The sequence below is a fragment of the Dromiciops gliroides genome, chromosome 1 (genome assembly GCF_019393635.1).
Source record: "Dromiciops gliroides isolate mDroGli1 chromosome 1, mDroGli1.pri, whole genome shotgun sequence".
In the NCBI taxonomy this organism is placed as follows: Eukaryota; Metazoa; Chordata; class Mammalia; order Microbiotheria; family Microbiotheriidae; genus Dromiciops; species Dromiciops gliroides.
Genome location: NC_057861.1, coordinates 440,280,839 through 440,297,360, shown reverse-complemented (window position 1 = coordinate 440,297,360; position 16,522 = coordinate 440,280,839). Strand labels below are relative to the sequence as shown.

The 16,522-nt window shown below is 39.8% G+C and overlaps 1 protein-coding gene across 2 annotated transcripts in view; it reads left to right on the top strand.

Annotated features, from left to right (window-relative positions):
• The window catches only part of ACOT12 (acyl-CoA thioesterase 12), a 76,526-nt gene that overhangs the window by 20,371 nt on the left and 39,633 nt on the right, over positions 1 to 16,522 (top strand). For both annotated transcript variants that reach the window (XM_043967655.1, XM_043967650.1), the window contains 2 exons: positions 3,500 to 3,635; positions 16,094 to 16,250. In XM_043967655.1, the coding sequence (XP_043823590.1) occupies positions 3,500 to 3,635; positions 16,094 to 16,250 (293 nt within the window). The remainder of the gene's footprint in view (positions 1 to 3,499; positions 3,636 to 16,093; positions 16,251 to 16,522) is intronic.

Here is a 16,522-nt window from a genome sequence, read left to right as displayed (position 1 = left end):
TATACATACCTGCACACACTCTATGTATTTAGCATTCAGCAAACCTTAAAGTGCCATAAAAATACCAGTTATTAGGGGAGAGAGGGGAAGAGAACAAGAATTTTTTCAGTGCCTACTGTGTGCCAGGCACTGTGCAAAGCATTTTGCAAAAATTAACTCATATTTCCCAGTCAGTATTAAAAGCAAAGGTGAGTCAGTCCATTGATAAGCATTTATTAAGCACCTACTATATGCCAAGTGCAGTGCTAAACACAGAATACAAAGACAAAAACACAATCTCTTCCTTCAATTTGCATAATCTGTCCTCAAAAAGAATTTATGAGGAATATAATGAGGGAGACATGTCAATAACTAGTGTCAACTGGACCTTTTTCACTAGGTACATATTAAATATATGCAGTCAGTGGAATTAGACAGATGCCCTAGTGAGAAATAATTATTAATAATTGAAATCTTGGGGCACCCAGTGATTTCCCCTTCTTTCTTAGTCCTTTCTTCTACACCCCCCCCCCACTTAAGTCCTTGAAAGTAAGATTCAAGGGTGATGCAGTGGATAGAGTACTGGCCCTGGAGTCTGGAAGATCTGAGTTCAAATCTGGCCTCAGACACTTGACACGTACTAACTGTGTGACCCTGGGCAAGTCACTTAACCCCAATTGCCTCACCAAAAAACAAAAACAAAGAAAGGTAAGATTCATCTGGGTCATACCAGACACAAATTAATGAAGGTTTCTTGGGTGGAGACAGATCATTTTCTAGATAGTCCAAGGAGTTACTGATGCGATTAAATCACACCTAGGTGGAAAACAGCTTGAGTGGCGGTCTTACATTCTTTCTGTGATGTCATCTTCCCCAAGAAATGAGTGACCTGAGTCACATTTCCCCAGACTTTATTTTAATATAACTCACCTCCAATCATGTCAACCAATTAGATCTGGATGGTGCTAACTAATTAGATTTAATTGTTATGCGATGGACCTCCTACAGTGGGAAGGGGATGTGAACTGTGACCCCATTGAGAGGAAGGGGGCCTTTGGTCTGAGAGAGATGCATAAACCTCCTTTTATTAATAACCTGCCTGCCATATTAATAAAATGATTAAATTACCCAGAAACTATGTCTCTCATGTTTTTAATGTCAAAAGTTTAAATACTGAGTACATCAGAGAACATCTCAGGACAAAGTCCCCTTTGCCTAGGAACTACGTGGCAGAAAGTGGGCGGAAATAGGGATTAGAGCATTGGCCCCACTCTCTTTCTGGAAGCAAGAAGTAATGTCCAGACACCCCACCCCTGTTCCCAGCATCCAAAGATGAGCAACTCCACATACCATCAACCTCTCTCCCTTGCTTCCCCCTCTCTCCCTAAAAATTGCACAGAATGGGAATATGTTAAATTGGAATGCTTAAATCCCATCCAGACTGAACCCCCCCAAAATTCCTTTTGAAAACCTTCTCTTAGAAGCCTGCTGACTTGGGGTGTTGCCATCATTCTTTGCTTCAGCTAGCTCTTTATCTTAAAGCACTTAGATATAGCCTAACTTTATTTTCCCCTTGGCAAAATTCCCATTCATTCACACAGCATTGAGAGTGTAAGTGAAAGATCAGTGGCCTGGTTTGAACTTAAAGTCCTTCGTGACCCAGGGCAGCTACTGTTTTCTGTCCAAATTGATAGTAGCTGTGTTTCAGGATGAAATTGGCAATGATTAACAAGGCCCAGCTCCATCAGGCAGGCCTTCAAACTGGGGAACATGGCACCACACCTCTAAATCCATCAAATGTCCAGGTGTCATAAAAGTCAGGTAGCACTTAACATTTTTTTTATAGTCAACAAGACTTTATTAAATGCCTACTGTGTGCTAAGCAGTGTACAACACAGTCATTATTTTTGTTTTCCTATTAAACAATAGGAATATTTTGACCAAAACAATTCTACTCTGGACGCATTTTTTAATGCCATCCAAACATGATATACCATTTAGGAACCCTCATCACCCCACTGATGGATTTATATGTTAAGTTATAGCTCAGCACCTACTTCTAAGAAATCCCCCCCAAAACAGAATAGTAATTATATTCTGAAAACTTTTCAAAGTATCTGTGGTAGTAAAGAGAAAAATTCTCAATTTGAACATCTTATGCTAATAACAGTTTATTTTGCGTTTTCAAATTATTTATGTCAACATAGATGAAAGAACTAGAGATGAGATCCTATTCATTCCATTCTTTTTGTACACAGTATTCTTCATGCCATGGTTGCTCCCCATTGTTACCTACACCTTTTAGAATCCCTGGCTTCTTTCTAAAATCAGCTTAGGTACCATATTTTATGTAAAACTCCTCCCACAGAATTCTTTGTATTTATTTATCCACGAATATGTTATTTCCTCAAAGCAAAGTGTGAGCTGCTTGAAGGAAGGAGATATTTTCATCTTTATCTCTGTAGCTCACATTTATATGGCACTTAAGGTTTGAAAAATGCATACATTGTGTCACTTGATCCTAACAACAATCCTAAGAGGAATATTGCTAATATTGTTGTTGTGTTATGACAATCCCCATTTTACAGAAGAATAAATTGAGAATGAGGGAAGTCAGGGGGAGCTAGGTAGTGCAGTGGCTAAGGCACCAGCCCTGGATTCAGGAGGACTGAGTTCAAATCTGGTCTCAGACACTTGACACTTATTAGCTGTGTGACCCTGAGCAATTCACTTAACCCTCATTGCCTCACTAAAAAAAGAAAAGAAAGAGAATGAGGGAAGTCAAATGACCTGCCCAGAGTCACAGAGGTAAGTGTCTTAGGCAGGATTCGAACCCCTATCTTCCTGACTCCAAGCCCAGCACTTTATTCCTAGTGCTTAGATTGTAGTTAATAAAAATGCATGTTGAGTTTAACTTGATTTGAAAAACTTTTCATAACAAAATTCTGTGAAGAGTTTGTATGTGGAGGCTCACCTGAGTAATTTTGATTGATTGAACTTCAGAATACGAAAAGCAAAGTGAATCATAAAGCACCATATAAATGTGAACTCCAAAGACAGAAATGAAAATAATGCCTTGCCTCATGGAGCACATTTTCATGTGAAATACAAAATGAAATACAAAATACATTTTGGGGGGAGGAGGGGGTCAGCATGAGCCCCTGGAGGGATCAGAACAGGTCTCCTGCAGAATGCAGCATCTCTGGAGCGGGCACATGGAAGGGAAGTAGGAATTCTAAGAGGCAGAGTTTAAGGGAGAGAACGAGGGGACAGCCTAGGCAAAAGAAAGGAGATGAGAGATGGAAGGTCTTTCCCAGTTCCTTTCATTTAAAAATCAACACAGACTTAAGTAATTTGAAAACACAAAAGAAAACTAGTAGCCTAAGATAATTAAATGGACGTCCTCTCCTCACACCAGGGAAACATATTTTGAAAAGCGTTCTGCATATTATGCTTGGAATCGGGTGTGCAGCTACACCATTGGGCACAATTGTTGAGGTTGCCCATTCTGGTTTTTTAGGTTCGTTTAAAGCCCGTCACCCTCCTGACAGAACAAGACCAAGTGGAGCATGATCTGGCTTCAGAGAGAAGGAAAGTCAGACTCCAGCAGGAGGACACCTTCCAAAGCCTGATGAGGGAGAGCAGCAGGTTTGATGGTTAGTAACACTCCTTGTGGACACCCAGACTGAACGGTTACAAAATGAAGAGTATTATGTTTCAGAGGCCCATACATTTTCACTTCATCTGGTAATTCAACACTCTGGAGTGCAGCTTGAACCATATTGAAATGTAATTGGGAAATGCTTAGCAAAATAAATAAAAACACAACAAAATATGGATAATATTACATTTTAAAACTAGGTCAACATGTGGCCCACAGGGATCCTTATGTACCGATTAGTAGCATCTGTTTCCATTTGAGTTTGACACCTCTGGGCTTTAGAATACTCCCTAGCCGTAGATGGAGCTGGGTTTTCCATTTAAGTGAAGTTCCACTGCCCATCTGCTTGGTGTCTCTGTCAAATCCAGGCCCAGTCTACATGGCTCATCATGATGGCACCATCTTAAGCCTTAGGGTTTCTCCTTTGGGTACAGTGGGCCAATTGTCTTTGTTTTTTTCAGTTTCACAATTCTATTCTCCTATTGTACCTAGGTTAAGTCCCAGCTTCCTACCTTGAGACCCTCCAGAACTTACTTTTCATTCCATTTACAGATCTGGAATGACTGACAATGCCTAAGGTCCATAAAGGAGCACACTTTTTCTTGCCCCATCAGCTTACTCTATCCAGACCTAGGTACTTTCATGTTCCAGAAGGAATCCAGACAGTATTTCTGGGGATCTTTTGTTTTTATACAGTCATTTCAGTCATATCTGACTCTTCATGACCCCATTTGGCATTTTCTTGACAAAGACACTGGAGTGGTTTGCCATTTTATTCTCCAGCTCCTAGGGATTATGAAGTCCTTGATGAGAAATTGGGAGGCATTAAGAATACCAAAAGTACACTCCTGAATATCGCTGCTGAACATGCGAGGTAAAGGTTTCAAAAGAGAAAGGTTAAGTTGGGAAGTAAACAGAGACTCTAGATATGCAGAGAGTAGATTTCCAAGTGTCCAGAGAAAGGTGGTGTAGGATTCCATGGTCTAAAATTCTTTAGGAGAAGTTGGCTGATGGATCTCTCAAAAATGATAGACAATATGAAGACAACTGAGATGAAGAAGAAAAGGGAGCAGTTGCCTAAAGAGACTGATGTAGATTGCTAGGGAACTGATAACCAACTTGGTTTCAAAAATTGTTTTAGAATTTGGAAGCAAGGGCAAGAGACTATGGATCAGTATAAAAATCCTGTAAAAATATTATTGTTATGGGGTTGGGACATATCAAGGAATTTGGGACTATTAACGTTTAAACTGGCCAGCTAAACTAAAGGACATGGGTCTGGGGTAACTCATTAAGAAGCTAAAGGACAGACACACCTTGAGAAGTAAGGGAGATAAGCCCAATAGTAATGGCTGCTGCCTGGTTGTCACCAGGGGACAGAGCTAACTCCAGAAATCAGAACAACCACCCCTCACCCAACTTCTCCCAATCCACTCCCAATAAGGGACATTCCACCGGCAACGTGATCACTCCATCTACCATCTATAAAAGTTTTTTACCTTTCTCCTGTTTGAGGAGATAAGTATCTTAGAGAATCGTCTTTGAACCATCTCCCCTTGAGAGAAGTCCTTGGCTTCTCTCTTGGTCTTTCTCTAGTGCCTAAATAGAAGATTATTTTATTCTAATTGGATTCGTGTGTGAGAGGGTGTAATTCTTTAAAGAGGAATACCTAAGGACCCCCCCTCCCCCGCCCCATCACCAATTTTCCCCATGACACTATCAAGAGTATTAAAGCTCAAAATGAGCTGAGGCTGGCAATGAAGAAGAAATTCCAATCAAAACCACCATGACAAAAAAGGCTTTTTCAGACCAAAGATAGGATAGGACCACTCACTCTTCCATGTGGATGTGAGGAAGATAACAAACACCAGAAGCCAAAGTACTCTGCTCTTTATTTTGTTTTTATTTTCTCAAGGAAGGGGAAAGCTCTGGATTGGGAAAGACAAAACAAAAATAGGTTACAGGAAGTTAAAACAAAAGATACCAGTTAGTAAGAGAGTACTTAGTTGCCCTTGAAGAATTAAAGTAAGTAGGTTTAAGTAAACCAGATTCCAACATGCTGAAAGAACTAGAGAATGTGATTACTAATCTATCATCAGTGAGATTTGTAAAATTATAGAAAATGGTAGAGACTCCCCTGAACAGGAGGGAAAATGTCTTGTTTTTCAAAATATGCAGGGTGTATACAAATGATAAAAGGTCAATGAACTTGACTTGGATCCCTGACAAAATTCTAGGTTATATTAGTGAAGAGATTGTTTTTGTACATTTAGAGAGGGAAACAGTGATCCCTAAGAACCAGAATGACTTTTTCAAGAAAAATCATGGTAGACTAGATGCCTTTCCTTTTTTTACAGGGTTACCATCAGGAGAATTGTCAGGGAAATGTCAACAGAGCATGCCTGGACCTCAGAAAAGCATTATGAAAATCAAAAAGTCCTTCATGACATTGTAGTAAATGAAATGGAGAGACATAGACTAAATCATAGTATTGTTAAGCAGGTTCAGAACCATTGGAATGACCAAATACAAAGACTAGTGAATGTTTTGTTTTGGTTTATTTTTCCCAAAGAAAAGTCAGTGTTAGGGCAGCTAGGTGCTGCAGTAGATAGAGCACTGGACCTGGAGTAAGGAAGACCTGAATTCAGATTCGACCTTGGACACTTACTGTGACCCTGGACAAGTCCCTTCACACTATATACCTCAGTTTCCTCATTTGTGAAATAAGTTGGAGAAGGAAATGGAAACCACTCTAGTATCTCTTCCAAGAAAACCCTGAATGGGGTCACAAAGAATCAGACATGACTGAAATGACTGCCCAACAACAAAAGTCAGAGTTAATTTGGAGGGAAGTATCTAGGGAACTGTCTCTGAGCTACTGAATATTTTTATCAATGACTTAGACTCTATCACAGGCAAGGTGGAATGTTTAGCAAATGTGCAGCTGGCATAAAATTGAGAAGGACAACAGAGTCAGCATTCAATCAAGCTAGATTATGGGCCAGTTCTAATAAAATTACATTTAATTGGGATAAATATAAAGTCTTTTTCTTGAGCTCAAAATATTAACTTCACAATACAGGATGGAGGAAATGTGTCTAGGTAGATCACAGAAAATGATCTGGGAGTTTTAGCAGACTGGAAGTTCAATATTTGTCAACAGTACATGCTAGCCAACAAACCCGATACAATCTTAGTCTGTATTAAGGGAGACAGAGACCCCAAGGAGGGAGCTCATAATTCTGCTGAATTCTGCTCGAGTCAAACCATATCTAGAGAATTGTACTTAGTTCTAAGAGTCAAATCTTAGCAAATATATTGAAAAACCTGAGCAAGTCTCAAGGAAAGTGACCAGAATAGCAAAAATATTGGTAACCTCACAGCTTCCCTGGCTTTTTTCAAATCTGAGATAGCTTCCCATTTTCTACAGGAAGCCATTTTTAATCTCCCTAAATAGTGCCATTCCTCTGTTGATTATTTCCAATTAATCCTGTAAAAATGCTCATTTATACATAGCTGTTTGCATTTTTGTGTCTCCCCATTAGATTATGAACTTCTAGAAAGCAAGGATGGTCATACCTTTCTCTGTATCCTTGGTGCTTAGCACACTGCCCAACACATAGTAGGCACTTAATGTTTATTGACTGACTGACTGATCTTGCCATATGAAGCTTGAAGAGAGCTTCTCAGGAGGAACATAAATGTTGTCTTCAGAGAGCTAAGGGGTAGAAGCAGAATTAGGCTTGTTCTGCTTGGCCCTGAAGGATGGAACTAAGAGTAGTTCTTCCTGGAGGCAGGTTTCAGCACAGTGTAAGAAAAAAACTTTCTGATAATTAGCATATCCAAAAACCAGACTAGGCAGGGCTGACTATAACCTTAGACAAAGGCACCATTCATTAATCCATCACCACCATGAAGCCAGCCAGCCCCCAAAACACCCCAGTGCCATTCCTTACACTGTTGAATCTTTTTAAAGATGCCAAATGGTATATTTAGTCAGACTTGCCATGGCAGAAAGATAACTTGCTAAGGGCTATTCCTTTGGTACATGTAACTGCTCACCAAAGATAGAAGAATGATGATTGTTTCAAAGTGTTGTCAATCCTTCAGGGGGAATACGACTCCTAAAATTGTTATTAGCAGTACGTTCAATGCCCTGAGCTCTGCTACCTTTCCTTACTTCGTACGGGTGTCTAGAAAGCATGTCTAGAATTTCTTACAACTACAAATCTGAACTTTGAAAAGAAGAAGCATAAATAGGCCACTAATGGAGCCCACAGTTGGTTAGAAAAGTGAATGAAGCTCATAAGTCTTTTTGAGTAATATATAGGCACAATAGGCTTAGAGTGAGAAGGGCCCCCCTCACTTTAAAATGAGGAAAACGAAGCTCAAAGGGATTAAATTGGTTTCCCAAACCACAAAGATAGCAAGTGGCAGAGCCAAGCTCTCTGACTCGAAGCTCAGTGTTCTTTTCACTGCATCAATTCAGTTGTTTCTGTATCATTCCAAATTTGCCTCCAGATTGCCACAGGGAAGTCCTTCGGAAGCCATTACTCACCCTGGCTCTCAGCTTTTTACCACGGACTGGGGCACCACAAAGATAGCAGAGACCAGCTCAGTAGAGAGAGCAACTGTTTTTTCTGGGTGTTATGTTTATATGATCCTGGGTTCAGACTACTTTAATTTATTTATGGAAGTAGCTTCCCACCTCAGCAAAGACCAACAAAGGTACACTGTACTTTTTTTTTTTTTTTTTAGTGAGGCAATTGGGGTTAAGTGACTTGCCCAGGGTCACACAGCTAGTAAGTGTTAAGTGTCTGAGGCTGGATTTGAACTCAGGTACTCCTGACTCCAAGGCCGGTGCTCTATCCACTGCGCCACCTAGCTGCCCCTATACTGTACTATTAAAAGAAATTCCCATAAATATCTCACACAAATGAAGTATTTAATTGGTCTTACAGTAATTAGTTAGTAAGCTTGTTACTGTGTTCCCTATTCAAATTGTCAGACCGATTCTTTCCTGAGAGGTTGAGAGGATGTATCAAACCTCCTTGTCCCTCTCCTGTTCAAAAGCAAGACAATTTAGGTAAGAGTTTACTTTTTTCAGGAATTATGGAAAATAATGCCAGTCATTGGCAGAGGACTCTGGACAGCAGTTTTTACAACTCATACTGAGAGCATGGAGATACATTTCAGATGAACAAGTAAACAGAATCAAGATACAATCATCCAAATGTTAATAGCCACGGTAATATAGATAAAGGCAATTAACATATTTTAGTTTCTGTCTGGTAGGAAATTGGTTGTCAGGGCTACATGTCATAAACTTTATTAGAATAACATTTTTTTCAAACTATGTGTATATATAATTTAAATTTTATTCTCTCTCTAAGTGCATAAAAAGAGGTAATGCAGATAGAAAGCAGATAGAAAGGACCTCTGAGTCCTGTTTGGGTTAGTTTCAAGGCCTATATCTGACACATTTTGGCTGTGTGACCCCGAGTGTGAGCAGGCCAGGCAACTAAGACAATGAACTCCAGAGTAGGTGCAGATCTGTATTGTTAGATGGAGTTTCCTGATCAGGAGCAAATTATTCCAAAATCTTCTTGATCAAAAAAATTTATTCTTTGAATTTCTTTTTTTTTTCTTTCTTTTTTTTTTTAAGTGAGGCAATTGGGGTTAAGTGACTTGCCCAAGGTCACACAGCTAGTAAGTGTTAAGTGTCTGAGGCTGGATTTGAACTCAGGTACTCCTGAATCCAGGGCTGGTGCTCTATCTACTGCGCCACCTAGCTGCCCCTATTCATTGAATTTCATTGATTATATTTCAAAGCAATATTAGCTCTTATTGCTAATTTGTCAAACACTTGGCCTAAAGCTGTGTACAGCCCTGAACATTCCCAAATGCAGCCCAAACCAGATTAAAATGTAATTAGGAGGGGCAGCTAGGTAGTGCAGTGGATAGAGCACCAGCACTGGAGTCAGGAGGACCTGAGTTCAAATCCGACCTCAGACACTTGACACTTACTAGCTGTGTGACCCTGGGCAAGTCACTTAACCCCAATTGCCTCAACAACAAAAAAATGTAATTGGGAAATATTTAACGAAATAAATAAAAATACAATAAAACATAGATAATATTATATTTAAAAACTAAGACAATATGCGGCTCACAGGAATCCTTATGTATGCATTAGTGGCCTCTGTTTCTGTTTGAGTTTAACACCATGTTGTGGACCACTAAGGCCATTGAAGGCCGATTTATTGTTACCTTGGACAACTGGGGTTTCTAGTTTGTTGTTGATTATGTTGATAATGATGACGATAATAACTGCATCAATTTTCTTAAATAATCCCCATACCACAGAACAAAAAGATTTCAAAATATAAAGACCCTACAGAGATCAGAATTATGTGGGCACAAGAGGATATGTTGGCATCTTTGTTGCTTTATCTCCAGCTGGGAGCATTGTACAAAGATGTTTTCAACTTTCCCTCCAAATACTTTTATTCAGTAGAAAAGGCAGTTGCTTTATCTGCCTGTGTAATAGTCTAGAGAACATTAAATATTAAAAAAAAAACCCAGTAGCAGTAGCAGTGTGGTGACTAGTGTCAGAACTATTTCTATCTCAACCTTATACAAATATGAGAATGAAATAATAATAGACAAATATTGAGAGTTTCAAGGTATACAAAGCATTTTACAAACATTATCTCATTAGATCCTCACAATAACCCTGTGAGATAAATATTGAAGGTTTTATTGTCCTCATTTTACACATGAGGAAACTGAGGCTGAGAGAGGTTAAGTAACCTGCCAGGAATCACACAACTAATAAGTATCTGAGGTGGGATTTGAACCCTTGTCTTCCTACCTCTAAGTCTATCACTGTCCAGCAGTGTAGGCTAGAGAGCCACCTCACATGGCAGTGGTTCTAATGGAACTTACCTAAGAGAAAGAACAGGCTAATAATAATCAGTTCTTATGCTGCAATAAGTGAGAATGAATATAGAGTTACAAAGAAGTAACAGAACATCAGCCATCTGAGAAAACTGGGTCAACTCCGAGCCCATCAAGCACTTCAAAGTACAGTGGGAATAATTTTTTTTAAACTAGCTTGAAAAAAAATTAAGGCATTTACTAATGTCAGGGCAATTTGCATACATTAGTAAAGCATTTGCAAATGCACTTACTATTTTTAAATGTAGTGCTTAAGGGAAATTTCTATTACTGAATATTTTTTTGAGAAAATACCAAGTTCTTTCTGCTTTAGTCAAGATATCATACTTAGAAGGTGGGACATCATCTTTAAAAAAGATGTTTTGTGTCCCAAATGCAGCTTGTCAGAGAGCTGAATCTCAGGACCACAATTCCCAGAAAGACAAAGGAATCAGGTCACTCCAGACTCCTTTCTACATGTAGCACTTTGGGATAGGAGTGGGTATGAGGGCTACTGCCTTGGTACCCTTTTGAAATTTTCTGATATCATGGAAGACTGAAAGAGGTAAAATGAGCATTCCTTGTTATTATTAACCATGCAAATCAATTAAATATTTACTGAGGAGCTAGTATTTGCCTAGCTCTTTGCTGGCAGGCATGTAAGAAAAATATCAATCTTTAGTCCGTTGACCTTAGTCCATGTCAAAGGTACTGACCTGAAATTTTGTTTTGCTTTATTTTATCCTAAGCTCAATAGCCATAAACAAGAACAAATAATTAAACAAGCCTATAAAATAAGGCCTTAGCTCATACCTAAAACCATAAACTCTTAGACTATTAAGTCTGCCAAAAGTCAACCATGCCCTTGTACAAAAAGATAACACGTCATTGGCTTCTGAATTCCTTTCTTAGCTCCTTTTCATCTGTGTATCAGATTGTTGCATTTTACAAAAATGTAGGCACAATCAGTAACTATATCCCGGTGTTGTGATTATAGTTCTAGATCACTTCTTGGTCTCATCACAGTTCTTTGTTTACTTCTTACTTGTCATTTTAAAGCATAGCTATACTCTATGACAGTAATATACTACTATTTATTTAGGTTTGTTCCATTTATTGAACATAAAAGATGTTTATGTGTTTGGGATTTGTTTGCTTGTTTCGAGCCAATATAAATATTTTTTGTATAGATGGACCTTCATTTTTTCTCCTAATATCCTTAGGGTATGCTCCTAGCAGAAATTCTTGAAGGTCAAAGAACATGATCCTAGGAGATCATAGTGCCATAGATTTAGGGCCCTTCTGGTCTAACTTCTTCAATTTATAGGTGGAAGCGTAAAGTCCTACCTTAAGGGCTTGAATACATATTCTATATGCACTTTGTGTTTGTGATATCCAGGGTGTCCCAAAAGTCTTAGTGCACTTTGAGCTTTATCAATTTATTAAGTTTACTATTTAATTACATCATATCACATGACTAGTAAGTGGCAGACTCAAGATTCAAACCCAGATCCCTGGTTTCCAAAACCAGCGTTGTTTTTACTTTCCAAAATCATAGAGTTTAAGATCTAGATGGGACGTTAGTGGGCATCTGTTCCAACCCATACCTGAATGAAAGCTTTACGATTATAAAACCCTTATGTGCCTGGTTCCCTCACTTTACAAATGAAGAAACTAAGGCCTAGAGGGTTTAAGCAACTCACCCAAGGTCATACCCACAGTAAGCATCACAGTTGGAATTTGAACTCAGGTCCTCTGACTTTAAAGTGCTTGTTCTTTCCCTTGTACTTTGTAATTATCTTTGGCTTTCCAACTACCTTGAAAACATCAAACTGAAATGTCAAGTTGTGCTGTCAGTATTATATAATACTTAAGAACATCCAAAGTACAAATTTGCGCAGACGAGCACAAACAACCGCAGGTAGGGTAGAGGTTTTCTTGGCTGTTAGATGAGATGTTTGACCCAAACATGACAAATAAGTCTGTGCTCACAGTAAGTGGGACTTTGGAGCATGTGCCTGAAAAACATACCTAAAATATCAATGAAAACACTTGAATGCTAAGGGCCTCTCAATTAAAGACCTATGGTGTTTAACCTTTACAGCTCTTCTGTCCTTATTCTGGGGATCAAGCCTCACACGACGACTGAACCACATATTCGCGTCCCGTGAGTTTAGATACTAACCTTACAAGAATAGACCATAAATCCCAGAAAACTGGGGCAGGATTTATATTGACATTTGGACCAAGTTTCTTCAAAGTTAGCAAAATAGGCATGATTCTGTCTTTGTTTTTTCACTCAAGGTGAAAGTAGCTGCAGAGGTACTGGAAAATGGGTGGCGGGGGTTAGCTTCTGGAAAGTGGCTTTTTCTGTCCTCAGGATCTCCTTTGGGCAGGGGCTGGACTTGGGTTTTGTTACTGAGCAAGATCCTCTCCTGATGTAAACCATGAAAGACACGGGCATTCGGTGACAGAGCAAATGCTGATTGCTTCTCTGGAAAGGACACTCGGCCAGAGAGCTTTTAGAAGGAAGAGGATGCTCTGTTAGGGGAAATGACATCCACCTTATGGGCAAATTTACCCAGGTGAAGGTGATGGAAGAGCCACACTGTTTTACCTGATAACTTTAGTCAGTCTCTCATGATTGATGATGAGCACTGTGTGTGTGGACAGCAGTGGTGCATTAAGTGGGAGGAGGAGGGACAAATGAAATGGGAAGGTGAAGGCCATGAACTTGAGCATCATGCTATATTCAAAGGGAGAGGTAGGATTTTTGCTTTTCAATTGTTTCAGTTATGTTTGACTCTTCACCACCCCATTTAGGGTATCCTTGGCAGAGATACTGGAGTAATTTGCCATTTCCTTCTCAAGCTCACTTTACAAATGAGGAAGCTGAGGCAAACAGAGTGAAGTGACCTGCCCAGGGTCACACAGCAAATAAGTGTCTGAGGCCAGATTTGACTCAAGAAGATTAGTCTTCCTGACTCCGGGTCCAGTGCCCCGTGCATTATGGTGCCACCTAGCTGGTGCAGCATTAGGATGGGCATACAGAGAGCATAAAGATGAGGGTAACTCATGACAACTGTTTAGAGTCTCATACACGCACACATGCCTATGTATTTATGAAAACATATACATATATGTACATACATGTATATATATACACACAGTATACATATCTATGTGTGTATATATAGAACTATACTTGTGATTTCATATCTTTCTTCCATTGTAGGCGGACACACCTTCTCTATAACTTACCATGTTAGAGCTGGGGTACTTAACCTAGAGTCCACAGGCCCTGCCCAAGGGGTAAATGGATAAATTTCAGGGGGTCCATGAATTTGTTTGTCTCAGTATTTTGATAACTATGTCAGTAAAAGTGGGTTCCTTTGAAATCCTATGTATTTTATACATTTTACAACATTATTCTGAGAAGAGGCCCTTCACCTGATTGACCAAGGGGTCTGTGACCAAAAAGGTGAAGAACCTATGTCTTCAAGAGCTGCTAGAACACCTTGATGTTAAGACAAGCCCCGAATGATCCAAGGTCACATGGCAAGTAGGGGACAGAGTTGTTCTTGAGCCCAGATCTTCCTGCTTTTGAGGCTAAATTTCTCCACTATGTCATGCCATGCAGCTTCTCAAAAAGGCAGAGGTGATTATTCTTCTGAGGTCAGAGCCTTCTACTACCTCACTCTGGGGCAGAGTCTTCACTGTCATTTTTTGTGTGTGTGAGGCAGTTGGGGTTAAGTGACTTGCCTAGGGTCACACAGCTAGTAAGTGCTAAGAGTCTGAGGCTGGATTTGAACTCAGGTCCTTCTGACTCCAGGGCCAGTGCTATCTACTGCGCCACCTAGCTGCCCCCTTCATTGTCATTTTCTAGTAGATACCTATGTGTGAAATGGATATAGTTTGCATAAGGGCTATAGGGCTCATATATCATATCACATCTGCACATTATATTATATATATGTATACATACATACATATAGTTATTTATTTATATAATTTATTATATTCCAGGTTTCAGGGTATCCTGGAAAATGAAAAGGTGAGACCAGAGTCAGGGAAGATTAATCTGGAAAGGGTTAGCCTTCATAAAGGTGTTGAGTTTTGAGACATGGTAGGCAAAATGTTTTAGTGTGATGTAGATGGGCATTTCAGATAACTTGGGTGACAGCTGGTATTTTCTTTTCTTCCTGATTTTTCCGAATTGCTTTCTGGTCCTTGGTTTCCTCAACTATAAAAAGAGGGGATTGAACTCAATGTCTTCTAACTCGGTGATCTCATAAGTGAGCCCAATTCATTTTGACCATGTGTGGACTCCAAATGAAGGCCCTTTATGAAGAGATGACAAAGGCATTCAGCATGAGTTGGCAGAGCTTTGTAGCTAGAAGTCATGAGAGAAGATGGAGCCCGTTGTGGCCATTTTGTTTAGAGGATAACACCAAATATCCTATTGTGAGTAACGTCTTTGGATAAATCAATGAAATGTGATGAAATGGAGACATAAAAGAAGAGTAAAATAAATGAAAATCTGGACTTCAAGAACGTAGCTTGTCAGTAGTCACTTCCCCATGGGCCTACTGGGAAATACGCCAAGGAAAGTTGTTTCAGAGAAGTTTTATGGAGACCCAAAGTAAGTTCATTACAGTCTGTATGCATGCCTCTCTAGGAATTTCCACACCAGATGAGCTTGCAGTTCCCACCTAAATGGCTATGCCGCTCTTCTCACATTGCAAACTGAGCTCTGTCCCTGGCCAAACCCACCGGATATGTGCTTTCTGAATTACACATCCACCCAAACAACAACACTTGGGAGATTGAAGCCTAGCTGGTGATTCACTTGATGATGCAGGAAGCATAATTGAATACATTTTATTTCTTTGCAGCCAGAGTAAGTGATTTCTCCATTGTTGACAGTAAAAACCAATTTGTCAGTAAATGAAGGCAATATGATTCTAAAGCAGCAGAAGGACAGTGAGATATACAGCGGCATTGTGTCTTTTCTGCTCGTAACAGCATTTTTTAAAACCCCCCCAACAGCATTTCCATAGCAAGTGGCACTCTCATTCGGAGAGGTTTAGAACACTCCGTCACTGTGCCCCAGAGGGGAAGTGGCTGTACACACATATCTCAGATCTTCAATTCACTTTAGGATTTATCCATTCTTCCAACCAAAACTCTGAACGGGGAAGTGTTACTAGGGAGCAAGATGGCTGCAATATGAAATCAAAAAGAAAATACGAAATCCAAAACATATCTGCCAAGGACAGTTGTCTCTAGAAGAAGAAAACACTTGCAGTTTTGTTATCTTAACCCCTCACATGAAGATGAAACTTACCCGTGTCCAGAATGAAACTTGTTTGCTTCCTCAGGTGGTTATTTATGAAGGGAATGAGTTCATTTCTATAGACAACAAGGGGTCAGCCTTCTGCTTGAGGGAGTTGCCACCCTGGGGACGCCGGTGAACACAGCCACTGAATTTAATGTTTCCCATTCATGTTTCAGATGTCATCTGTGATCAGGAGGACGGAATGGTATCAACTGGTGATACCTGGGTACAAAGCATTGAGCTTGTCCTGCCACCCCATGCAAACCATCATGGAAATACATTTGGAGGCCAGATTATGGCTTGGATGGAGACCGTAGCTAACATTTCAGCAAGGTTGGTTATTGCTTTTGACCTTTGGTCTGTCAATTGTGACCCTCTTTTGGGAAAAACCACTTGCTCTTCTGGTAGGGGTAGCAGGAAGTGAGAAAAAAAAATAGGCAGGATTAGATGCTCAGAGTGGCCAAGATCAAGAGGTGTGTTAGTATGGTAAAGGCTTGAAAGAGAAAACTTGAGGGGCAGCTAGGTGCTGCAGTGGATAAAGCACTGGCCCTGGATTCAGGAGAACTTGAGTTCAAATCCAGCCTCAGACTTTTGACACTTACTAA